General features: G+C 43.4%; 2 protein-coding genes across 2 annotated transcripts; both read right to left on the reverse strand.

The window, feature by feature from the left end:
• Positions 1-196: 196 nt before the first annotated feature.
• Positions 197-3,787, reverse strand: LOC115367982 (uncharacterized). Its single transcript, XM_030063924.1, has 2 exons — positions 3,276-3,787; positions 197-2,162 (listed from the first exon to the last, which is right to left on the reverse strand). The coding sequence occupies exons 1-2, from the start codon at positions 3,691-3,693 to the stop codon at positions 1,174-1,176; spliced, it is 1,407 nt and encodes a 468-aa protein (XP_029919784.1). The 5' UTR covers positions 3,694-3,787; the 3' UTR covers positions 197-1,173.
• Positions 3,788-5,773: 1,986 nt separating this feature from the next.
• mfsd2ab (MFSD2 lysolipid transporter A, lysophospholipid b) lies at positions 5,774-23,106 on the reverse strand. Its single transcript, XM_030064179.1, has 14 exons — positions 22,874-23,106; positions 19,484-19,609; positions 18,175-18,299; positions 12,745-12,868; positions 12,331-12,409; positions 11,999-12,189; positions 11,724-11,814; positions 10,938-11,056; positions 10,490-10,573; positions 8,560-8,643; positions 8,169-8,281; positions 7,914-8,057; positions 7,300-7,476; positions 5,774-7,193 (listed from the first exon to the last, which is right to left on the reverse strand). The coding sequence occupies exons 1-14, from the start codon at positions 22,961-22,963 to the stop codon at positions 7,139-7,141; spliced, it is 1,602 nt and encodes a 533-aa protein (XP_029920039.1). The 5' UTR covers positions 22,964-23,106; the 3' UTR covers positions 5,774-7,138.
• Between the last annotated feature and the right edge of the window lie 3,223 nt (positions 23,107-26,329).

The raw sequence follows: 26,329 nt of genomic DNA on the forward strand, positions 1-26,329 counted from the left end.
ACACAACTGTATCCAAAGCTCAAACAATGACGGATTTGAGAACATCCTTTCAGTTTGTTCATTAATTTGGGTGTTGTAGGCTCATGGCTATCACCAAGTTAAACCTCAGTACGCTCTCCAGAGGGCAGGAGAGCATCTCCATTTGGAAGGCTTTGAACATGAGGAAGAGCTCAGGAAAAGAAACCCTCACAGGGTTTATGATCACTTTAATCCATGATTAAAGTTTACAAACTTACTATCAATTAGACACAGTTCATTACAGCTTTATTTTCATATCAACTGTCCAAACTTCCAGTATTTCCCAAAGTAATATCATAAATAAAATACAAAATATAATAAATAATAAAGGCACATCGGTCCCAATGTCCAGTAATGTGTGGACAAACACAGACCATGTTTGGACCAGCACAGTTCCACTTGACACAAAATGCAATACCGTGGGCTTATCCTCAGCCCTGCCACCACTACACAATGGGCAATCAGAAATGCTGCAGCGGACGTGGATTTCTCAAATGATCATTAAAAATCCTTTGTCATCAAAAGAAATGCACATGTGGCTATTTGTCCAAAGATTAATTGCACTTAATAAGTTGGCAGATGGAGAATAAAGGCAGCTTCTCTCTTAAAGGTAGTTCAATAATGATTCCTCTTTCATTACCAAATTAGCGCTTATTTGACCAGCAAATGAGAAGTCTTGATCCTGTAGTATGTGGATCAGTATTATCCAGTCTGGCTCAAAATCAATGAGGTCATTTTAATCCTCTATAGGATAAACTGTGATCTGATTACCCAGAGTAATCTGATCCAGCTTTGAAAAACTGGCCCCAGGCCATCAACACAATCATGTGTGCTGCTGCAGTTTTTTTAAATTAAAAAAAATAAAATAAAAACGCACATCAAATATGAAGATATCTTTGATTGATTCCCTCAATATTGTTACGATATTGTAGAGAGGTCTTGGTGCTTTCATATGTCACATATTTACATGAGATTTCTGATAAACATTCATTAATATGGACACGATGATCAAGCAGATTGAGGCACATAACAGAACAGCTACAACAGTTGAATAAGCTCAGAAAACGACACCGCTTTACTGTAACACAGCCTATATCACAATATTGATACAATATTGATATATGGTCCAGCTCTGTAATAAACAGAGGGGAGTGATCAAACAGGTTGGTCCTCCTTAATGTCAAAAGGACCCTGGTAATTTGACAGGAGGCAGCAGATGAGCCACAGCTGGTTGATGGAGCCTCTGAGAGAGATGGGAAGAACCCCGTCCCAGATGTGGTACTCCTTCACTCTGTGGATTGCTCTCTCTACCAGCAGTCCAAGACGGGCTACTGCTTCTGTCCTCTCAGCATCGTCCCTGCTCAGCTGAGGGGGAGCGACCAGGGTGGCCCCTACCTCCGCCAGCATCCTCTCAATCTGAAAGCCCAAGCCAGCCATCACTCCATCTCCTGGCTCCAGCAGACTTAGCAAGTTTGATTTTCGTGTGAGTTCCTGTTCAGAGATAGATCCGGCGTAAAGCTTAGACATAAATGTAATGGCGCCGCAGGGGGCGATGCCAATCAGCCCTTTGAAGGTTGTTTCAGACTGCGGGGGGAGCGAAGATGCCGCCTCGCAGCAGATCTGCGTGGAGCCGACTATCACCCGCACCTCTGGGCAGCATCGCAGGATTTCGTCAGGTGTAGTTGCCTGCACCTGCTCTCGGGTCATCCATGAGGGCAGGGAGCCGAGGAGTAGGTACAAGTATCTGGTCCATGTTAGGATGGTGGATTTGACAGAGGACAAGCTGATGCTGAACATGGATGCCAGCGCCTGTTCCTCAAGTCCAGCAGCAATGCGGCAAAGAAACAGGAAGCACTCATCCACCAGGGCCAGTTCCTGCTCGGGGCCAGGTGTGCCCAGAGCCTGTCTCTGCGCCTCGCTCCAGCAGACAAACGTGGAGGCAGATGGTTCAACAGACTCCCAGAACCACAGGAAAACCCTCTCGGAGGTGAAGTGTGTGAAGAAGAAGAACTCTTCATCTGTGGAGCAAAAGCGGTTCAGCGCGGGCTGCTGTGTCTGGACGGGTACCGGCACTGCCTCATCCTCCACCTCCATCACTTTCCACTCCAGCACCTCCCTTCTGTCAGCAGCAGCATCCACGGCACCTGGGGAGTATAAGTATATTCTGCTTATTTCTGTCGGCCTGTAGGGAGTGGTGCTGATTTATGAATGTCACTTAATGCACGATATCTCAGGTTCCCTTGCATATCTTACAGACGTCATTAAAAAAACATACTACAATTACATGAAATGCAACAGTAAACGTGAAAATGGAAACCCGGATAAGCTACTGAGAATTTAGGAATATCAATAGGACACTTCAGAAAAACAGTAAATAAAGAAGGCAACTAAAACACTGCACAAAACGATTAGAAACAATAATCCTAGAACATTATCCATCAGTCAGTTATATAGAACTATGAAATTATATTTAAAAAAGTGAATAACATCCCCCAAAAAATATTAAAACATAAATATATGAAATAAACGGCATCAATAAAAAGCAGCTGAAGTCCCTCGCCATAAGGAAATACATACATGCACACGCTTTCGTGACAAATTCTGCTCCAGCATTTAAAATGATATTTCTTTCCGTTTGCAAGATGCGTATTTCTAATATTACACATATGCATAATAAATGGGAAAAGAAAAGCACCATATCCTGACAAATGTGCATCATCAAGTTGCAGCAGACAGAATCTAAAAGCTGTGAAATATCACTCAAATATACAAAGTAATCAAATGAACTTCTTCATCAGTCACCCCTTTATCTCTCCTGATGTCGTGTGTATGTACCCCTCATTAGTATAATTTTTCTGAGCTCCATTCATTATGACAGTGCGCATTATTATGAAGCATTCCCTGGTCTTTCTCCTCCTTTCTCCTTTTGTTAGCAGAATCAGAAATACTTGATTGATCCCAGAGGGGAAACTGGTCCAGCTGCAGTTGCTCCAAATCTCCAGAGGAATTAAATTATAAGAAACAAAAAAGAAATAAGAATTAAGAAAAAAAAAAAAAAAACATATGCCTTAGAAATTTAAAGAAAGTATGTGCATTATGTATAAAGACATGTATTAATACTACCTGTGCATTAATAGTAGTTGTAAAAAAATAATAATAATAATAACAATGTGCATCATGTGCAGTATGTCCAAAGCAACTAGACAGTATTGTTGTTGTTGCTGCATGTTATTTTGTTGATAATTGTCACATCTCACCATGAGGCATAGGGCAGTAGTCGTGATCCATGAGAGCCCTCAGGTCTCTGACCCGCAGCCCAGCGGGGCGCTCCGGCGGCGGCGGAACGGGCACCTCCCGGGTCCCCCAGTCGTTCCACACGAACCTGGAAGGGATGGAGCCCCTCTTCAGCCGCGGTCTGCTGCCCCCCTCCTTCACGTAGATCTCCCCGGGCCGGAAGTGCCTGCTGCACACGAAGGTGCTGCCCCGCAGGATGGTGAAGAAGGGACCCTCCTCTCGCCTGATCGCCTTGGCCCACTGTTGCCGCAGCATATAATCAGCCGGGAAGTCGTGGAAGCTCAGATACGGCTGTTTGCGCTTGCTGTTGGAGCAGTTTGGCACACTGCAGTAGCATTTGCTGTGCTGCACCATTTTCACGTTAGTGCTGTCAACATCCATGCGTTTACCCTGCTATTGTCTAGTTCCGCATGCACAAACCGGAAATGTAAAAAACGGAGACTTCCCGTCCCTCTTTCCAGAATAAAAGCTTTTTTTTTTTTTTTTTTTACAGCTCTACTGCATTCAAAAATGATCAGAGCGGGGCGAAAACACACACACACACACACACACACACACACACACACACACACACAAACACTCAAAAGTCACTATATTTTTAAAAATTATCAAGCCACAGCCTAGACCTACATTTTGCACATTAAAAAATAGATTTCAACAAATTTATGTTATTTTTAGTCTTAAGTTAATTTCTTATTTAAGGTGACAGCCTGGCTAAAAGCAAACGGCTCTTGGAAGTAGGAAGTAAATGGAGGCAACACATCAATATCAGCCTTACAAGCCCTTAAACACACTGTTGGTCAAATCAAACAAACCTCTGTCAGACTATAAAATCAGTAATGGAGTAGCAGTGGTCTTTTTGGCCAGAGTTAAAAAGGAAGTAAATTTAATAGCGAGTTTAAGGCGGAGAGGTACCTCGCTCCTCCGACCTGTCCAGTCCGGCATGGCGCTGTGCGGACACTAGGTGGCAGCAGTGAGCTAATGAGTGACTGATCAAACCGTGCAACCTGCAACAGAAACAAACTGCACTGCCAGGCAGTGAGAGGGCAGCTTGCTGTCTGCTGCAAATAGTTCTATAAATCATTCTAATTACCTGCAGCAATTTCATATAAAACTATCAAATGCATAATACAGTCCATTGCAACTACAAGAATTTAAAAAAAAAAAAAAAAATTACACCTATGAGGGAAAAGACTTATACATAAGATTGCTGTGCACTTAATAATTATATTCCTAAGACTGAAGTCACTTCAAGAAGACTACTGGAATCCTACAATAAAGTGAGAAAAAAGGCTCCAGTGCACCAGTAGGATCCTATATGCTTAATGAGTTTTATAGAGAGCATAGTTGCTTCAAATGATTTGCACACAAACACACTTTTATGCATAATTTCTCAGCATATGGAGATAAACCCAGATGTGTTGTGTTTAGCAGCTAAATTACTCTGCTTGGTTTTCATTTTTTTTTCTTCATTTATTGCCTCCACAACACAATTTTTTGCCTACTTAAATACAGGTGCAGCCAGCAACAGGATTTTGATGAATCCACCAGCAAGGGATGAGAGTGCATGAGAGTTAACAGGAGAACTGAGAATTTTAAACAACGCACTTGTTCCTTTTTTCTTTTTTTTTTAAATAGCTTCATCACTTTCATTAGCTTGCTCAAGTCTGCTGCAGAGAAACATTTTCAAATAACTGCAGATCACACACAATACATTTATCAATTAGTATTTATTAACAATATCTTCTGTATTTATTCTCAAAAACATCTTTTCTTGTCTTAAATAACTACAGTACATCAATGTACATACGTTCATTTCACTTGTTGGCACAAATATCAAAGATATTTACAGGTTTACATACAATATATACATATGCACAGGAGGTGTGTACACAAGGCTTGTGATTAAAGCTCATGCATTTGGCTACAGCCTCGGGGGTCATTAGGGAAGCTGTACAGATCCATGAAAAGGAAAGAAACTAGAGAAATAAAATTAACAGGTCAGGTGTTGTTTTGAGGGTTTGTGTGTAAAATGTCACCCTGTTGGCATGCCTCCTCTCCCAGTGATGTAAGAATTCTCTGGGAGGGAGGGAATTTTAATAAAAGAGGCGATAAGATGACATATGAAGCATTTCACACTGATAACCATGTTGTCAGAGTCAACGCAAGTTGAAGATGCAACAGTATGTATAACATATGACACTGTATATAAACATATTCCATATCAAAGGATATGAAACCATCAATCCTCATTCATGACAAAGAATTGAGATAATCATAAAGCATCCTGGTTGTTCCTTACAAACTATACATTAATTTACAGAATACACACACACACACACACATACACACAAAACCATTCACAAACACACAAAGGACACTACAAACATGTCAATTCCCCATTTTCAAATATTTTCTCATTACTATGTGCTTCCCTTTTTAATGCATATGGAGCAAAAACAACAGTAGCATCAGCTATAGCAGTAGCAACATGCAATATTATATCAATTATGTTTGTCTTTTTTTTTTTTTTTTTTTAAACTGACTCTCGCTCTTTGGGGCCTAACCATTAATACACATCTTATCCCCCCATGTTTGCCTTTTGAAATATACTTCACTCAAATCTCATTCAGCTGGCACAACAAGCTGTAAGGCCTTAAATAGATTTAAATACTCAAAGAAGCACAACCTTCCAGCAACCAAAAAATACTAGATTTAAAACAAATAAATACTTAAATAATGGTGTTACTAGTACTGGTTGTAGTCACAACTTTTGCTCAATACATGAATAGCAATTTAGAGAAAACAGTCTCTCTATGGTCTACAGTAGCTGTGCTACAGATAATGTCATGTAAATCATGTAATTGCTGGATTAACATAACAGTTAACTGTGAAATCAACTGCTCTGCTGCTTTAGTGGTTTCAGTACGACGGTGAGGAGGAAAAACACAGCTTTTACAGTTCAACAACTGCTTTCACATCAGATCGTTATTGTATCTTCTGAGCAAAGCCAGCGGGATGGGATAGAATGGGATGGAAACAATGTGGCCGACTGGTTTCAGTAAAGTAAACGTGAGCAGAACTTATTAAAAAAAATGTGCAAATGAGAACTAACATTTGAAGGTGTTCCAAACAGGGCAATAACTTAATGCTGAACAAGAAAAAAAAATGCTTTTGTGAAGACCAGTCGGTCTCATTTAATGCAAATATAGTATATCTGAAGTCCTTTTACAGACTGTTGTATTAATAATCTCTAGAGTTTTTGAAACGTCTGGAAACCAAAAGCAGCCCTGAAAATGAAGATGTAGCCACTGTTTGTTCAAGTTTCTCATGGTGTTTACATCACTGGGATGCAGGTGTTGTAGTGCAGCACTCAGGGTCATGAATTTTCAAGTCCACCGGGAGGGAAACTGCTCAGCTCTAGCAAGTAGCACCAATAACTGCAGCAACCACCAAACAGGCCCACTGTGCTCGTCACATTTCAAGAGTTTGTGCAACTTTAGCCAAAAACAAGGCCAATCTTTTTAAAAAATTAAAGTAACAAAAAGGTGAGTTCATTACAATGTGGGAAAATTCATCAGAAATTCAGACGTTAGGGTAGTTATTAGGAGAAAGGCCTCGCTGTGGCTGACGCCATGACATTGTCTAGTTGAAGAGGTTCTGGAGAGGTGGAGGAGCAGCAAGTGAAAAGGATGAGGCAGTGTCTCTGTAATATGACAGGCCCGGGTCCATTGGTCCCGCCCAGTGCAAATGGAAGTTGGTCACCCAATTGGTCCATGTTTTTTTGTTTTGTTTTGTTTTTTTGTTTTTTTTTTTCCCAAATGTCCTAGACCATGTTGGCCAGTTCTGTAGAGTCTGTTTCAGAGTCTGCTTCGCTGTCCCTGCAAGAAAATCAGAGTATTTTTAGGTGGAGTTTCCCTTTAAAAGGCAAAACACACACAACAGAGCGAAGCCGTGGCCGAGACAGCTGTCTGACTGTTGTCTTACCTCTGTTCCTGTAGCAGTTTGCGGTTGCCTTGCCTAACCTCCTCGTTGATCGGATAAGAGATGAATATGAGCAGGCCGACCAGGATGAGAACGATGGGTGCAGCGGAGACCAGCAGTTTCAGGGTTAAATCCACCTCCTCTGGCTGAGAGCAGCCTCGCGTGATGTAGCCTGCAAAGCTGGAGATGGGAAGAGGCGTGTTTAATAAATGAGACGGACAAAAAGCATCTCACATCTCAGAACCTGACCGAGCGCCAGCGGCCAGAGATGAACTTCCACAAAGATAATAAAACACATCTTCATATGAGGCCAAATTTCTCACCGTGCAACTGATCAAAGGCCATCATTCTGCAGTAAAGCCAATCATGTGACACACAAATGCCACACACAGAAACACACACACACCACACGGCTTTACTGTACTAAATCCAATGAGTCCATAAAGGAATCACTTGCTTTGAAGAGGGATTTGGGAGCAGAGAGATTTGGCTTAGCCTCTTGTTCGTGCCTTTCATTATTATGTGTGTCGGTCATGCTAACTAAAAATTCTTTCCAAACACAATTTGAGTGATTAAAGATATAGAGGATGCATGTGCGCGTGTGTGTGAGGACTTACTCTAAACTGAGAGTGGAGATGCCGAGGGAAACTCCCGAGGCGAATTTGGTGAAGAAGACGTAGAAGGAGTAGAAAATGGCCTCGTGGCCGGTGGAGTCTGGGTTCTGCACCTTGAAGTCGTCAACCACATCAGGAAGCATAGACCTGACGGACAGAGGGCGGTCGCAGTGCAAGTGAAATTTGAGTTCAGAACATGCATGCTCAGCTGATGAACAAGCCATAAAAAGGCACAAACACAATCAGAGAGTGCCTTACCAAGGCAGCAGGAAGGCTGCAGCCACTCCAACCCCGGCGGCAAAGGAGACGAAGTAGGTGACAATCAAGTTGCTCTTCACACACACCACTAGGATCATAAAGGGAACCACAGACTGGAAAGGACAAGAAAAAAACAGAGGAAGAAGTGTCAGCCCATGAACACACACTTGAGCAGCTGTCCTTGAAAAAAAAGTTATTTCCAAAAAAAAAAGCAGATGCCAAGTGACGCTAAAGCCAATTGAGATTCCTGCAATGCAGCGCGGCTCAAATCACCATCCACCGCCACGGTGTCACTCTTCATGCAGTTAAAAACATTCAAAAGTGCATTTCTGTCAATCTCGCAGCCTTCTCATATTCAGTGGTGGTGTACGGACATGACTGTGGGCCTCACCGTGGTGCCAACGTAAACCGCTGTCTTCTTCCCAAAGCGAGTCAGAAACCACTGCCAGAAGGGGATGGCCAGAGTGGCGGAGAGCTGGAGGGGAAAAACATTCAGAGTCTGGTTAGCTGACTGTTGACACAAATGCTGGCAAATATAAAGAGAAAATAAAGAGAAAAAAAAAATTCTACAAAAGGCTTTTTTACTCAAGTTCACATGAAATTGCATGCACAACAAATTGAAAATGAGCGAGCCCCTGTGTCGTAATACATGCAACACAATGGTAGAATGACATGCCACGCATTCTCTGAAGGTTTTCACTTCCGCCCGAGTGTTACACCACCTCCAAATGTGGTGATGCAGAAGGGGAGCATTTGAACCGTCCCATGTGCCAATCCCAACAGGGGAGGTGGAAGACAATATAGCGTCTGCGGCCCTTCCCAAAACAAATTCTCAGCTGAACGTAATATGAACTTGCACAAGGTCCTCGGACGCGGCGGGGGCACGGCGGCCCCCCCGACAGAGCACTTTGCCCTCTGGCCCCTCCGTGTTTGACCAGTGGGAAGGTAAAGATAACACAGAGCTATGGGGCAAAAGGATTTTCCCACCTTTCTGAATAAGCATTGCAAATGAAATGCTAAGCAAAGAGGCGACCCCACCCCCCCCCCCCATCCTGATGCACCACTTTAGCTGCACAGTCATCTATATTGGCTTGTGGCGTCTCTGCATCAGTGGCTGTCTGCTATGTGGTTTTACATGATGACAAACGGCACATTTGCATTTGCTTTTTTTTTTTCCTGGTGTATGACATACATTTGAACTGCCTATTCAAAACCAGCCTTTGCTACTTCCCAGCAATGTTACGATCAGCCTTATAACCCCTTTCCCTTAAGTCTCACACCACTATCAGTACATAACGTCCTTATCTCCTCAACAGCAATCACAAAATCACTTGCACATGTCACTCAGTTGACTTGAGTGTACAGCTGTAAAACGAAAGCAATAAACAAAACCTCACTAATCACTGATTCCACCTCCGGGATGGTGTTTCGTTTCATTTGACCTCTGCTGTTCCCATCGCCTGCTAACTGGCAACCTTATTGAGTTTCCACTGATTATCGAAAGCCCTGTACAAATAACGCCTGCTGGTTTCACTGGTTTAACTCGTCCATAGGCGTTGGCGTTCGCCCAAGTCATGAGGCAGGTTCCTCAGATTAGTTTGAAGTCGCTTCAAAAATGGTCAAAGTGAAGATTAAGATGCTGATCCGGGATTTCTTAAGGGGAAGCCTCTACTCAAAGCCTGTCATGATAGCACTGAAGTCGTAAAAAAAAGGCATTTTGTTAAATAAATCAAACTTTCCTCTGAAAAAGGGTTGCCTCTATAATCCTTTCCACAAAGTCAAGGATAAGAGCGTGTAATCTTTTCAACCTCGCTAACCCGAAGACAGTTTCCCACCCTGTACAGCTCTACTGTGCTAGCTAGGCAGCCTTTATCCATTAACGGGATTTAATATCTGTCAGGACCTGAAGGTTGAATGAGTCTTTGATATGAAAAACCTCTCTCTTGCCCACAGGTTTATGTAAAAGGATAGCCAAAAAAGGAGACAGATAAAAGGATAACATGATTTGAGAGTTCCCGTTGGCAGGTTTTGCAGCGGTGCCTTTGCTGAGCATTTGCGAGCATCTGTGGGAATTGGATGGCATTCAGGCAGATGGGCCAGCATGGACACACATCACGGAAATGGGGCAGGCGAGGAGACAGTGGCCGTAGCCGGAGGAGGACTGGGCTCGTAACTGAGGAGAATTTACGTTCTTGCACTTAGAGGGGAGGCTTTTGTTCGGCCAATAGGAGATGTGGTCATTGCTGTGGGAACAGTGCACCCCTCTGTAGGTATGACAACGCTGACTGTATATGTGTGTGTGTGTGTGTGTGTGTGCTCACCATGATGACCAGTAGAATGTTCTGGAAGTCATTTCTGAAGCCCAGCGTGTAGCTGCAGAACAGAGCAAAGTTTCCCTCCAGGAGCTGCAGAAGGAAACACACAGACACACTCAGTAAAAAAGTTACAAGGTCCTCACACGTCTATACAAAGCACATACAAACACACACTTCTGTCCAACCTCGCAGGCGCCAAGTAAACCCTCTCAGCGAACCTCTCAACATTTAATACGAGCAGCGGCTTCACCCGATGACCACAAACACAAACACACAGTGTGCCCCTCTGAGGGACTTCTCCTGTCCACATATAGAGAGCAGATGGCAGACTGCCCCAGCCGGCTGCGGTGAAGGCTTTACTCCAGCATTTAGCAGTGTTGAGGAGAGGACCGCAGGCCTATCTAATGTCATGGAGCGTGTGTGTGTGTGTGTAGGTGTGTGTCGCTACACGCACCATGAAAGCCAGAGAGGTGAAGAGGAAGCCCGTGACCAGTTTGGCGTAGGGTCCGTGTCCCATCACCAGCCTAATGCCCTGGAAGAAAGACATCGGCTCTGACCTGGGGCGACAGGAATCTGAGGGAGAGAGGGAGACAGAAAGAATTAGATGTATCACGCTGTTCGATTTAAGTATTTCTACATACCATGGTGTTTTATTAAAATTTCCATGTGGAGCTGTCTGTCATGCCATGTGTATTTGCATTCAAAGGAGCAGTCCAAAACATTTTGGGGACATTCATTTGCATGTACTCATCCATTTACATCAAAACGTTTGCTCTCTCTTGATTCAATGAACAATAATCCAGACTAAAGAATTTACTGACCCTGTAGGGTTAGACTAACTTATTGGTTTACTGATATATTGATATATTCTGCTGATATCTGCCCTTTTTTGAATATTGGATATAGGTATGTATCCATAAATATTTTTGACAGGATCTCTCATCTTTTTAATTAGGTTCTTCTTTTGCTTTGTTTACTCAAAAAATTCAGATTTATGTCAGTGACAGATTCCTTGTTTATTTCTTGCAGAGCAATTTTCAAATTTAAAGATTAAAATTAGTGCAAAATATCAGCTATTGGCAGCTTCAGTTCAAATAAAATGAGTCAGTATTCTACTGTTACATGATATACAACGTAAAGCTCAAAAATCTGTGAAAGATAAAAACCTCTTTCCCGGTTTTCGACAATAAAAGGAGTGGTAAATGGTCATTTAATAGAGGGAGGGGGGTCAGTGGCGTACCTTTCTGCTCTCTCACACCAAAGAAGAGCACAACAGCACAGAGGATGTAGATGGCGCAGATGACACCTGAGGCAATCATGTAGGCTGCTCTCTGTCAGGGGGGAGACGACAGAGTTAGCTCACACCAACTTCATACTGACTTTCACATCAGCGTCTCCTGATGCAATACTAATAGTGTCATCAGCACACACTGGCAAGAATGTGACTTACAAATGAGCCATGAAGATCAAAAACAAGAAAGAGGAAGAAAGGGGTGTGTGTGTGTGTGTGTGTACCGTGTGCTCCAGGGAAATGGCAGGCTCGCTGGTGTTGATTTCAGGACCAGCGGTGGGCAGCGATGCAGAGGAGTTGCCCAGCTTGTCCGTGATGTCACTGGGTACGGGGACGCAGGGCGCGTTGGCCATGCCCACGATCTGCCCCTGGACGGCTGTGCCAATCACGGTGCCCAGAACCTCCACCGTCATCCCTGATTGGAGCAGAGGCGGGGGAAACTTTGAATGGGTGAAGCTGACACACTAATGACTCAAGTCAGGAAAGTCATTAAGGCCAATAGATTTCCATGCCGAGTTCCTCTTCTGCTGTAATAGAGGAAGTGTGTGGTACTCACTGTATGCGGTGGCTGAATCTCTCTCTTTCTGCTCTGAGCTGATAAACATGGTGAGGGCAGAGTAGGGCACATGGAAGCACTGAAAAACAGAGAGAAACACGATGAGACAAATTAAACACAGTGACAACTCTCAAATGAACTTTTTCCTCATGAGCAGAACTCGCTCTAGATGTGTGTACAGGTGGGGGATTTCATTTCAAAATGCTATATAAAAAATTAAGGAAAAGATTTCAAAACAATTTTGTATCCCACTGTCTTAAAACAACTCCTCTAGTTGCTCGATAATGTGCTTTACTTTCAGATAAGCGAGCATTTTCGCTGCAGCTCTTTCTTTGGCATAAAACTCTCCTATTGCTCTACAAGTGAGCATTCATCAAGTGTGTGTGTGTGTGTGTGTGTGTGTGTCCCACTCACAGTTTGAAGGGTCTGGAAGAGGCAGTAGAACACCAGGTACCAGATGACCTTGCCGTCCTCAAACGGGGGGACGTACCATATGAGGAAATAGGACAGCACAGCGAGAGGGGTGGAAAGCAGGATCCTGCGGCGTGATAGGACGGATAGAGGAGGTGAGAAAGAAAGAGGAGAACGGGGGGAAAGAAGAAAAACAACATCAACAACAGTGGTTAAAAACGTGATCCTATTCAAGCGTGCAACACGAGCTCCGTGGACAATAAGTGCTCTGTCTGCAGCGAGAGGCCACTCATTACATAATGAAGTTGTGCCCACTTCCAACGGCTGTCTTTGATTCATTCAGTCTATGCCAACTATTACTGAGCTCAGCGGGGCTCAGAGTATGGCGCTTGGCACGTAACTGTCTCATGTTGATGTGGTTATTAGCAGGGCACGGTGTTCTTGAAACAACATTCCCAACATGCATGTACATGACTGATGACTTTACTTCAGGATTAGATGAGAGCAGAACAGTAGGGAATGCTGTCAGACAAGAGCTGCCCCATAGTCAAATTAGGTGCCGTTTCTGGCTTTAATGGATTAATGAGTAATGAAAAATCATATTCATGCAAAAGGAGTGTTTCAGGAATTCAGCCTTTTAATAGGAACACGCCATTCTCATTTTCCTAAACACACCGCGGCCATCCTGCACTCCTCCTCCTTACAACCCTAACATGAGTAAAACTTCCACCATGACGTCATGTGCAGAGGGAGAACCAGCTGAGGAGCAGTGGGAGAGCTGGACCCTGGAATGTCTGCGGTCACTTCCTGCCCCCGATCGGCTTCTTCCCGTGGTCTGATCGGCACGCTCCAATGGGAGGAGAGCTGAGCGAGCATGACCACAACGCTGACACGCGGAAACAGAAAAAGCGCTGTCGCGGGTCCAGATGACGTTTACGGTTAAATCAGGTGATTCATCTCAGTTTATCAGACAGGAAATGCATCAGAGCATATTGGCAGGAACCCTATCTGATGGTTTCCAGTTTAACATCCTGACCTCATTTCGAGTCACTGCACTGGTTGATATGTAAAAGAAACTCATCGAAATAAATGACAACATTACAAAACTATTAAAGAGCCAGGACAATTCCAACATCAGGTGACTGTGGCTGAGCCTTAGTGTGTAAAATCATAAACATGTGAGTGAAAACATGTAAACAACAGAAAGCCAACTTTTCTCTGCCACTTCAGATGCACTTCTCTGACCCTTTTCACAGCAATAACCAGAAAGCTGTCTGCACTGTCTTGCACTGTTGTGAGCGCCACCTGTTGCAGTGAGGCTTTAACCAGCTCTTACCGACCTCTCAGTCAATGTCAGCTAAACAGTTTAAGTGCCCTGGAAGTGTCTTCCTGGCAACCTGATATAACAACTCCTCTGTTAACCTTGAGGCTATTATTCCCCCTCTTTAAAGAAAGAAAAAACAGCAACCAAACAAATATAAAACAAAACAAAAAAAGGTGCGGCATTCAGGCCACACCTTTGTGCATGTTTTGTGGAAACCAAAAAAGAGCCCGGTTGCATAAGGAGCTGCGTCCAAGTATGCAAGTGGATGTTTTAGCGAGGGAGCGAGATGAGTAGTGCCCTTGGGAACGCAATTTTTGCTAATACCCATTTCATCCGTTCCACATGTCCAGACTGACACCGTCTAAACTAGACATACGCCCATGTCTGCAAGGATGATTTGCCTTTACGGAAATGTCACAGCCTGAAGAAGGGCTTGATTTTAATATTTAATCTAACCCTAACAGATGAATAATCATGATGTGATTTGGGCTACAAAAAGTCAGAATGTCAGTCTGGAACTCTTTCATATGGATATTTTTAATCCTGCAAATCTTTTTACGTGTGTGCGATTCTAAAAAAAGCTGCGGGGCCACACCAAGTCTTTAGCTGTGCATGCAGGACTACACAGAAGGCCATGTAACTAGCGGCATACAGTATGATGCCCCCTCTAGCATGGCATCAGATGTCACTGGCCTCTGAAATAGCCGTGCTGACGAGGGAAGAGCTTCTCTTATAAGTTAACTTATCAAGTGACAGCCCATATTCTCAATAAGAGACCAGCCAAATGCAAAAGGGAAACAGGGTGATGTTAAATAGGTGGCAGTAATAACGTGTTTTATGGGTAGATACTGATAACATATCTGTTTATTGTAGGGCTGTTATGGCCTTATTTTCCTGTGTATGTACGTGCATGCTTTGTGAAAGCTGAACATATGCAAATAAAAAAAATATGAAAAAGTTTTTTGTTTCCTCTGGATTTTACATCGCTTGATCTTCTGCACTTATATCTACAGGGTCGGATTCCATTTGAAATTCTCATTTTGTGAGACACACTCGATATTTGTTGAAAACGGTAATTTAATACTAAACAGTATCCAAAGAAATCAATTTAAATTCATGTTCAGAAGTTTAAACTATCCACAGGAAACCTGCAACCTGTCGCTTGTGTCTATTCCAGCAGCAACAGTGAAGCTCTTTGACTCTGCTCCTGTGAAGCCACTTGAACTCCAGTAACCTCCCAGATTCCTCAGTCAGTCTTTAAAAAAAAAAAAGACATCCAGGGCCCTCACAGCTGACAGCTGCAACGCTATTGGCTGACGCCGGTGGTGTGTTGTGGGCAGGACCAATGAGAAGCCGACTTGGCTCTAGCTACCCCCCACCTCTCGCCACACCAAGCTTTGAAGATGGGGGAGCTCCTGCTTTTTTCTTGTCTTTCCTCTTCCCTGTCCGCAGGCGCAGCACAATTACAGTCCTTTTCCCCTCCCTGTTTTATGACTGAGCCAGTTGTAATGTAGCCGAACTTGTCGACCACTCCTTTATCCTGTCTCCTTCCACCCACCCCTTATCCCTGCACTCACCACAAATGGATGATGATATGTACTGCATTGCAAAAGCAACACCCAGCCTGACCCACTTCATAGGGGCTCAGATCTGATGTCATGATATCTCAACACGGGATGGAGATAATGATGTAGAGCATGACTGATTGAAAGAAAGCAAAACTGTCAAAGCTGTGGACACAATCTAAAACCCCATCTGATCCTTGCATAAAAAAAAAAAAAAAAAAAAGGGATCGTCTAATTTCCTGGTGTGGTAGTGTGGTGGGTTCATTTTATTATTCAAAACACACTGCTGGACAACATTACAATCCAACAGTGCAAACCACACATCTGCTATTTCCACGGAACCGCCTCATAACCACAGTAGCTTCACAGGTAGATCATTGTTGTGTGTGCCGAATGATTTTTTTTTTTAGGTCTTTACTCGTCGCAAAAACTCGTAAAGGGAGGACAAACAGGGGCGACTGATTCTATCTGCCACAACCGGGACCAGCTGGGACCTGCAGGACTGCCGCTCCCTCCCAGTTGTGTCGTCTGCTCCCTGCACAAGTCACCTCGGAGAAATGAGACACTCCAAAAGTGTCTTGGGATATCCCATTATGATTATATTAGGCAAACAGGCAGGTTGTAACTCTGTTGTGTGTGTGTAGGTGGATGCCTGCACTGATTGTTTCCATGTGAACCAGCTCCTAGGAGATCATACTCATGAAGAATTGCGGCTATAATGTTTATATGTCTACTACTGGTATCTACTCTTGATGCTTTTGTGCTAGGCAACCCCAGCCAACATATAAACAGTGCATCTGCCTCTCCCTCTCCCCTCCACTGCCTTGTCTCCACAACTTAAGGAATGCAGTCAAACCCCCAACACAGTCCCGCCTCAATCAAATACGTCTCTTCATCGGCCCATTTCTGTCACTCTAGTCACCCTCACAAGGTACCGCAGGTTTCCTGTTGGATCGGGCTACTAAAGGTCACCTGTCCCGGCTCTCTGAAACATCTATGTTGAAAGGAGGCTGGCAGCCACTCTCTATACCCAGCAGCTCTCACGTCTCTCACACAAGAGTGTTATTGACCAGGACCAAGAGCTGCATGAGGGTGCGTCATGTTGGATCAGGCAGGAACCGCAGCCAAGAGTCGCACAATAACGCACGGGTAGACACTGCACAGCTCTAATTCAGAGATGAACCCGTGTGCGTTGCTGGGTGAGATGCTATACTGAAAGGCATGGGGGGGGGGATGGGATAAAGCAGCTAAGAGGGGTCAGTAACCTCGCTGTGAGAAGGCCTGCAGCCTCATAGGCTTGCCACTCCCTTAGCCAACCACACAAAGGCACCACCAATGAGACAAAAATGCGAGGCATGAATTGGCAGCATTTGATTTGCTTCAGGGGATGTCACCCCACATCAGGAATCCAGAGAAAGAGGTCAAATTGCACTGGCAGCAAAAAAAAAGAAAGAAAAAAAAAAGAGTAAAATGAGCCTATGTTTTATCGAACAATGACCCACATCAGCATCTAATTTGAGGTCAGTCCACACAAATGAGACTATTATCAAATACAGCTGAAAAATGACTTGGTTATTGAAAACATCTGCTTTCAGCAATTCTTTCTGAAAAGGGGGAGAAAACTGGTGAGGCTTGTGTGCTTGCTGTGAGAAGTAGACTCCCTAGCAGGCAGGAGTTATATTTACCAATACCATGCCAGAGGCCACACTGTGGGGAATGTACAAGCCAACGCAAGCCCGCTAGATTTTCCTCATTTAAAACTAGAAAGCACAAATAGTCAATTATTATGGGGTTTCCTTTATGTTTTAGCTTCAATGTGAAAGCCTGGACTTCACTATGGAAAAGCATTTTTCAATAAAATATTTTATAGTTGGCACGTGCAGCAGCAGTAAAGTCTTTACAATTTGTGGTGGGTGGGCGGATAATAGAGAGGGGGGTGTCCAGGAGGGGCAGCAGTGTTGTATATACACACGTGGAGGCACTGAGAAAACGGTTAAGGCAGTAATTGCATCAGCATGACCCATAGTAACCCCCCCGGTGATGACGTTGGAATTTCAAATGCAGTCATAGCATGAGGCCCTGCCCACAAACACACACACTGGCTCGTCTGCATCACATGAGAGCTTCCACTCAGCTCTGATTCACCAAGGCTGAAACCTGAAGGCCCCCCATCTGGGATTTCCAAAAGTAAATATAGGACCACAACTGTTTCAAGCTAAGCTTTATCAGCAAGATAGTGGAAATGCTTTGCACTATTGCCCCCTCATCCTCAGGGAGGTAAAACATGGGAAAAAGGCTGATTCAGTTTGAGAAAAAAAAATCCTCAATGGTTATCTCATACCAAAAATGCCAAAGACCTAAGTATTAGAGCTAGAGAAGGAGCAGTGCCCGCCTTAGGAAAAAAAAAAAAACCTTAGGAAACAAAATCTTCACAGATTTAAATTGGATCTAATATAAATCCAATATTAATTTTCGCAGCAAAGAACCAATTGAATCAGATGGTGAACATAGAAATTTCATATCCAAGGTGGAAGCTGAACGTACCAGGGCAACATGCGTCCGAAGCGTGTCCATGGGCTTCGGGAGACCAGGAAGCCCACCGTGGGGTCTGTTATGGCATCCCAGGCCCGGCCAACGAACAGGATGATGGAGGCATAGAAGGGATCCAACTGTAGAAGTAGAAAATACAAAGGAAGTTCACAGGAAACTCAAGGAATGTAAATGAGAGTACCAGAGAAGATTTGTCAAGTGTTCTCTATGACCGACTCTCCCATTTCTTTTGAATGAGTATACACACACCGGTTGTCCATGGGTCATTTCCTGAAACCACAGAAACTAGTATTACCTGTACCCATTTCATCACTTTGCTATGTTAAAAATGACTCTACACACAATGCATCTAATGGCTGCCACAGCCCATCTCATCTATAAGAACTAATAATCACAGAAAGCATACAGACCATGCACAGACCATGTTTCAAGAGATGTTTAAAAAAAAAAAAAAGATTCCTGAGTGAATGCAACCACTTCTCACTTAGGTAACAGGTCAGCAGTTTGACACATGTAATGGGTGTAGCAAAATATGCAAAGCTGTGTTTCTTATGTACAACCCTTGGCAAGAGCCGAGTCAAGCAGCGAGGGTGCAACTTCTTCTTATTCAGCCCTGCATGGATGTCAAGCCTCAATGGAAGTCAGGCAGAATGAATGCTGGACCTCCTGACTGTATACTCTGCTCCATGCTGTGTCACCCAATAGACTCTTAATCACTGATCTTAGCAGCCAGACAAAACTAACCCCTGGGAAGCCGCTGATTTACACTCCATCTTGGCCTTGACAATCAGATTAGTGTCAAAGCCCATTAAAGCAAGCCACTCTTAATCATGCTACTGGCCTGACTCCCTCCTCTTCACCCTGACCTTTTCAGACCAAGCCCCACTGAGCTTGCTGATGCTACAGTAGAGCCCCATCATGGAGTTAATGAGGGAAACAAAAGAAAACTTTTTTTTCCAACTCTTTCCTTCTCCGGGACAATGGCCTCATTGATGGCGAGCCTCGGTGGTCACCATGTCCTGCATGTGCCCTTGTAAGAGGGGTTTCTTTGTAGGCGCAGGAATGATGATGACCAGTCCTGCGCTCTGAAGTCTGTACATGCCAGCCCACATACTGTGCAAGAATAGTGTATAGGACACATAGTATGCATGTGTAAGTCCTCTGACGTTAAGGGCTAAGGGTGACAGGCTCTTTCTAATCATCCTTTTTTTCTCTTTTTATGTCCATGCTTTGAAAAGGCTACTTGAAATCTGAAGAGGCTGGGTCATAGTGGTTTAGAAATCATATCAGGCCACCAACTCACCTGAGCTACATCCAGCAGATAGATTTGAAGAAAGAAGCCCAGAGCACATCCTGTGATCTGGTAGGGCGCTCCGCCGACGGCATAGCACAGCTTATTGCAGATTGACAGCCTGTTCCTCGACTCACGCTGCGATCAAAAGAAATAAGAGGACAAAAATCATGAGGTTAATCAGTGAATGAAAATCAAACAGGTTTACCTTGAAGATGCACAGGAAATTTATAGGAATGCAGACAAAATATTAGAAATATAAAATCTATTTTGCTTAACAAGAAGCATAAAAGTAATGCCAAACATTCGAGCATTTCTTAATACTGATACTAACCTACTTTTAGAGGATGCCTTAAAATAAGTAGCAATTTGCAAGACCTTTTAGGCTTGTGCTTTAGCAGAGCCTGTTTTTCATAATCATAAGGAGTAACATATTCTGCAGAAGTGAGCATGGTAGACACCACAAAGGGATAACCTCAATACACCAAATTTCCCTGGTTTATTTGGTGACTCCCGCCTCTCAACCTCTCATTTCCCTGAATCTTCAACACAGTTTTTTCTTCTATTTCTCATTTCTCCTTTTAAAGCAGTAGCACTATTAACAAGTGCCTCACAGGGAATGTTGTGTAAACTCTTAAGAGCAAGAAATGGAGTTTCGTTGGCAAAAAGATAACCATCATTTGCTTATTTGGCAGTGCTCAGGGACTGCCACTGGGAAACAGACAACTTTGGTTTTGTAACAAAGTGCTCCTGTCTCGTGGCTGAGATGTCCCATGTCATTTTCTCCACTGCAGGGCTAATTTTATCCACAACAGACAAACAGTGTATTGAAAGTCTAATGTGACAGCAATGCCAGTCTCTGCTGGGCTGACTTATGCTAGGGCACTACAACACCAGAGTGTCACACACACCTTAAAGCCAGGGTGCCAGAACCTTGGCTGGAGGCTGAACTGGCTCAGAACCCACAGGGATGTGGGCCAGTTTGACCGGGGCTCCTACTGCTGCCTCCTGGACCAGCAGCCAATCAGAGGCAGTAAAACACACCCTCCCTCTGGCCAATGAAAGGGCTATGGTTGGTGCTGTCTTCCCTGCCCTCCCTCTTGGTGGATAAAACAATTATAGATCACTGGTGTTGGGTGATGGAAAGGCAGCTGTGAAGAATCTCAGCCAAAAGGCAGGTCATTATCTCACTAATCGTCTAAGAGTAAAGACTCGCACTTGGCGGTGACCTTGATAAATGCCTCAGCATTCCTTAGAGTTGAATTCAATGTTATGTTTGTGAGTGACAGCCAATGAATGCTGTCTCACCTACGATCAGGCCACCACACAACACACCATTGTGACCGCAAGCGAATCATCTGGCCTCTGTCGTGCTGATACACCCAACACAGTCTTTGTTTTGGTGACAAAACACCCTCCAGCAGAAATAAGACGTCATCATAACAGTAAATGTATCATTCACACTATAGCAACAAAATGCAATCGCTGGACAGCAGTCAGACTACGTGGAGAGTCAGGTCAGGTGTTCGCAGTCGTGGTCACTAATATCTAAACTTGATCTGATGCACATTTTATCAAAATAAAGAACAGACCTTTAAAGCTGTAAGACCAGTAACCCTGAGTGAAGTGTGACCAAGAGAAAAAGAAGAGTCCCACCACTCAACCTTTGCCACTCCTAACCATAAAATTACAGTGGAGTAAATCTACCACCTGGGTCACAATGAAACTATTGCAGGGATGTGTTGGCATAGTGTTAAGTTTGCAGACCTGCGTGTCAGGCATGTCACCCTTTCGTGCACAGTTCCTTAATGCCATCAGCTCAAAATACTCCTAATTGCATAATGCATCCTAACCCCTGCAGTTACAGCAGACCACATGTACTGTACAGCCCTGTGAGTGTGTTCATCCAAAAATAAGCCAGTCCTAACACACAGGGAGCACCATCTACTAAAAACATTCAACCTACCCATTATGTCCTGATATGAAAATAATCCTTTTATTGCTACCAACAATACCACCTCTTAACTTTCAATTATACTACTAATGATAAAACATAATCACACTGTTATCATTGCTGACTGGTAAGCAACATAATCAAGTCCCAGGTTTATGGTGTAAATGAGTTTGTAAATGATCATTAAGTGAATGAAATATGATTAATTGCTGGTAGCTCGGGATAAGATCTTATTAGCTGAGGCTGATGCCGATTTGGTTTCATCCAAATCCACAAGCTGCTCCCCTTCTGTATGACACGTCGCCTTGTTTAGCGCTGCCTGTAGTGTAGCGTAGTACTCCGTTCAAGGGCTACTGAAATATCGGAATTGTGAGTGTTCCCGATTTATGAAAACGTGGGGATTTTCCCCCCAAACAGATGTAGCTCATTTTGAGAGGAAATTGGAGCAAGAAACCTGCGTTAGCTGAGGGCGAAAAGTGATGCATTCCACCGCACCGCTTGTCTACTGAATTAACTAAATAAACACCCTGATGTGGACTTTGTTCTCCTCATTTTGCGTCTGCAACACAAGCTAACTCTGTGATAATTTACCGGGTAAAATAAAATATCCATCATATACTCGTGTTATATGGGCTGGTTTGTTACAGTTTAACAGAAACACGTTCATTAGGCGTTTTCCCTCGCCTTGTCCTCTGCTCTGTGACGAGTCCCTGAAGGCAGCACCGGCGAAGACGCCACTATATTTGGTGAATGACTCCCAGAGAATAATTTCGTACCTTGTCTCAACCTACTTAGAAACAGAACAGGGCTAAATGAGCTAATCATTAATTGACAGCCTGTCTACCAATTTTTATCAGGTTATTTTTTTTGCCTTTTACGACCTTTTTGATGTCATTAAGTATGAATTGTAGTGCCAATTTCAGCGCATGAGTAAATTCAAAAAATGAACAGAAAACGTAGCTCTATCACAGTTTTCTTTTCGGACTTAAACCCATTATACAGGCTAATATGTTGACTGTTGTTGAAGACCTCGCAGTACCTGGAGTTTGGATGAATTTACGACATCTGGGGACTTTCTCACGACAGGCAGAGCGCTGTGCCGGGCAGAAAATGAATGTTTTTTTGGTGGGACACGCTGCAAAACGACACAGCCTTTCACCGGATTAATAATCTCAGTCATGTATCATTTTGCTTTCTCCCAAGCGAAAGCCCCTCCGGTTAAAATAGTACAGAGACAAATGCGCGCGCGACGACTCACGCCCTCGAATTGTCAATTGAGCCTAGAGAGTCTGCTTCATTCATTCACTCACTCACTCATTTATTAAACCAAGCCCCTCTCAAAACCAGTCTTTGGAGGTTTCATGTGGTGTCTAGTGAGGCTATTTGGCTACGAACACATCAGTTAAAAAAAAAAAAATCATAAATCATAAATCGATGAATGAACTCACCTTCCCAGCGAGCTTGATGCCATCCGAGCTGACCGGTTTATTCAATAAACTGGCGTTGGAGTATTGTTCAGCTCCCTCTCCTTTTGCCATAGCCGTGCTGCGTTTATTTTATTTGTTGACTTTCAGTATCACAGAAACAATCAGCCGTCTTCTACTGGACACCTATCTGAGATCCGTGTAGTCTACAATCAATTAGGAAACTGAAGGGACGTAGTAGATGTGGGGTTTTTTTTAGTCATTTTTTTAGAGCTCCCCGCCCCTTCAACAGGCCATTCCTACGTATTTTATTTAACCCCGCCCACAGCGTGGGCGGGGGGAGCCGGGCTCAGCGCCGGGGGGGAGCCACCACACCGGCCCAGGGATCTCCACACAGCGGCGGAGCGAGCTGGTGTGTCCACCCTGCTCCCCCCAGCAAACAGTGCCCCCCCCACCACCACCACCAAAAATCACACACACACACACACACACACACACACACACACACACACACACACACACACACCACCACCACCACCACTACCAAAACCACCCGAGATCGGATATTTGGAAAAAAAACATTACCCTAACATTTCTAAGCCAAACATTTTAAACTAAAATAAATCTCACAGCTACCAAAAAAAAAAAAAAAAAAAAAAGATGTTGCTAGAGATGTTACTCTGTTAACCACACAAATAAAACTTAATGGCGCAAATCATTTATCACACAAATCCACACACAGAATCACACTCACAAAGAAGAGAACCTGATTATTGCAATATTTCACTTCAAACAAAAAACGAACAAAACTGAACTGCCATCGAAACCCAGATAATACTAACATTCATAACTATATAAATATAAAAAAGTATACAAAAAGAAGACTCATAAATATAAAAAGTAATAAAGACAGAGACAAATTTTAATGTATAAATGCAAATACAAAGAGAATTAAATTATTATTCTACTACACTAATAGACAATTTATATTATTCTTCATAATTTTGTACAAACCAGAAAAAAATGGAGCAACATGTCAGTGAAACTATATATTCACAGTATTGTGACTGACTTGTGATTGACTGATTTTGATAGATTCTGTGAAGGTGAAAGACATTTGAAGCCATGAAATAAGTTTTTTGAAATTATTTTAACATGATTTCTATGTCATTCCATTCAATGCTATTCTTGAAACAGTATTTTTATAATGGAGTTTTAACTTTGGAGTCTGTGGCACTTTCACATCTGATCCCCTTCATGATGTCAGTTAACCAAACATGGCCACAGGAAGCTTTTTTCCCCCAAGGATGGGGAAGTAATTTTTTACATTTTGAGAGGTCATTTTGGCTTATAGGTTAAGGTTAGGGTTAAGGTAAGAGTTAGGGTCAGGTTGAGGAAAGACTGCAGAGAATGAATGTAACTCAATTAGGTCATGCCTTCACCATCCTAGAAAAAAATGCATCGCCCAGAGGACGTATGCAGTATAACAATCATTCTGATCACACTCTTCCACGTGTGCATAGGTCTCCTTAATGTTTTTTTCAGTGTGCATTATGTTTAATGCACTCCCATCTGTTTTATTGCCATTTATTTTCTATTTTTCAAGTGCCGTCTACTGTTTGCTGCTGCAGTTTTAGCAAATATTTTCTCAGATGTAGGGCTCCATACATTTGTGAATCTACAAACTACAAACTAATCTACAGACCAGCAGCCATTTTCTTTTCCTCTCATTAAGAAGCTTTATTTACCCAAAGGTGCTTGATAATGAAGTCTAAATACTGAACTGATTCCCCTTGCGGCAATAACATCAACCCCAAGGCACAATATAGGAATGCTCTGTTTTTATGTTTAGATTTCATTAAAATATGTGTCAAAATGAGGTTTTTAAACATGTCTTAAACATATTTGCACATGTTCAAAACACCGTTTTCAAGTATATTTTAAGTGGCAAAAATATGTTGTGAATAAACTTGCAGATACAGTATGTTTTCAAGACGATGCGGGGAGGAAATACATTTCCAGTGTCCTCAAAACACATTTTTAGCGCATTTGTGTATATTTTGTCTCTGCGTACGGTGTTATTTGAAGTGGGGACACACATGTGGCTGCAGAGTGAGGGAGCCTCTCTGATCAGCCATGCTCCATCTGCACCTTCATCAGCTCCGGCCACGGCTGCCCTGGATTCAAAGTGGCCACCTTCCTCTGTATTGACCAACACCAAATACACTTCAAACCGACCATTTTAACGTCTTTTCAGATACATATATAGCCCCTGTGCTGAGGCGAAGCATGCACAAAATTCCTCATGTGCAGCAGAACAAACAGCAGCTCCTCAAATGTGGCTGCTGGCTAGTGGCTACCTTCAGGTTTTTCTCCAGCACCGGCTCAAATTCTCCGAGTCTTTATTTGCAAAGCGTCTTGTGCGCCGGTGTAAGGCCGTGCACGTATATGTTCCCGTTTTAGCTGAGCACACATGCCACGAAGCCTACAGCACACACATCACTGTACACACACCAGCAGCAGCCTGAATACTCATCTGTGTCTTAGTTAGGGACCCATAGACTGACGGAGACCTATGGACATATATACTGGCAATGTTTGCTTATTGCCATGCGTGCACACACACACTAGTGCGTGCTTACACACACGTACACCACACACCTCACATACACGAGCACACACACATGCCACGTAGCGCCAGTGCACATTGAGTATCAAGCTTGATCTATGAACAATATATCTATTTGTTTACACATGCACGCTCACACCCAGCACAAACACACACACACACACACACACACACCTTAGACACCTCCATCTGATAGCTGGATCCTGACCTTGCCAGCTGTACACAGCCAAGTTCAGACAGTCGGACCTTACACACACGTGGTGCGAGGCTGTAATGGCACACACACAGATCAATGTGTGTAAACAGTAGATTAGATAAGGCAGGACTGCAGTGGTGTCAGTAAACACCAGTGTCATTAACACTGTAAAATACAAATACAGACAGAGCACAGTGTCAGCTAAATGCACACACACTTTCACTGCAGTGATGGTGATTTCGGGTGTCTTTTAAAAATGCTTCCTTATGATAGTAGGCTATATGGATCATTATCCAAAAACTGCTGTCCCGTGACTCAGCACAAGTTCAGTAGCATGCAAGCAGTTACTCTGTAATTCTTAGAAACTAACCACAAAACCTGTCTTCAATGGCACAAGTATCTAAAAAACTGCGTACAATCACATGATGTTGCATCATCCTTGTTAGGGGCGTTTATACACAGGAATAAGAAACATGAACCACCACCTGAGAAATCAACAACACAAACACAATTGACAGTCGGCTAACAGTGTTCTGTGGTTATCTATGGCAAACCCCACTCCAGCTCGCTCCCACCCATTTTTGTAAACCCCACTGCCACCCACACAAGTTCTTGGCCCTTTCTTCTCTCAGAGGTCAGTCCCGACCCAGGAATC

Source organism: Myripristis murdjan, chromosome 11, assembly GCF_902150065.1.
Source record: "Myripristis murdjan chromosome 11, fMyrMur1.1, whole genome shotgun sequence".
NCBI lineage: Eukaryota > Metazoa > Chordata > Actinopteri > Holocentriformes > Holocentridae > Myripristis > Myripristis murdjan.

Bases quoted from the DNA above. Each gene is read 5' to 3' on its own strand.
- mfsd2ab (XM_030064179.1), bottom strand. From the start codon at position 22,963: ATGGCAAAAGGAGAGGGAGCTGAACAATACTCCAACGCCAGTTTATTG. The intron at 8,058-8,168 runs GTAAGGCACTCT...TCTGTCCGTCAG, and splicing joins GCAGCCTTCCTGCTGCCTTG to GTCTATGCTTCCTGATGTGG. The intron at 7,194-7,299 runs GTAAGACAACAG...ATTTTCTTGCAG, and splicing joins AAACTGCTACAGGAACAGAG to GGACAGCGAAGCAGACTCTG.
- LOC115367982 (XM_030063924.1), bottom strand. From the start codon at position 3,693: ATGGATGTTGACAGCACTAACGTGAAAATGGTGCAGCACAGCAAATGC. The intron at 2,163-3,275 runs GTGAGATGTGAC...TATACTCCCCAG, and splicing joins CTACTGCCCTATGCCTCATG to GTGCCGTGGATGCTGCTGCT.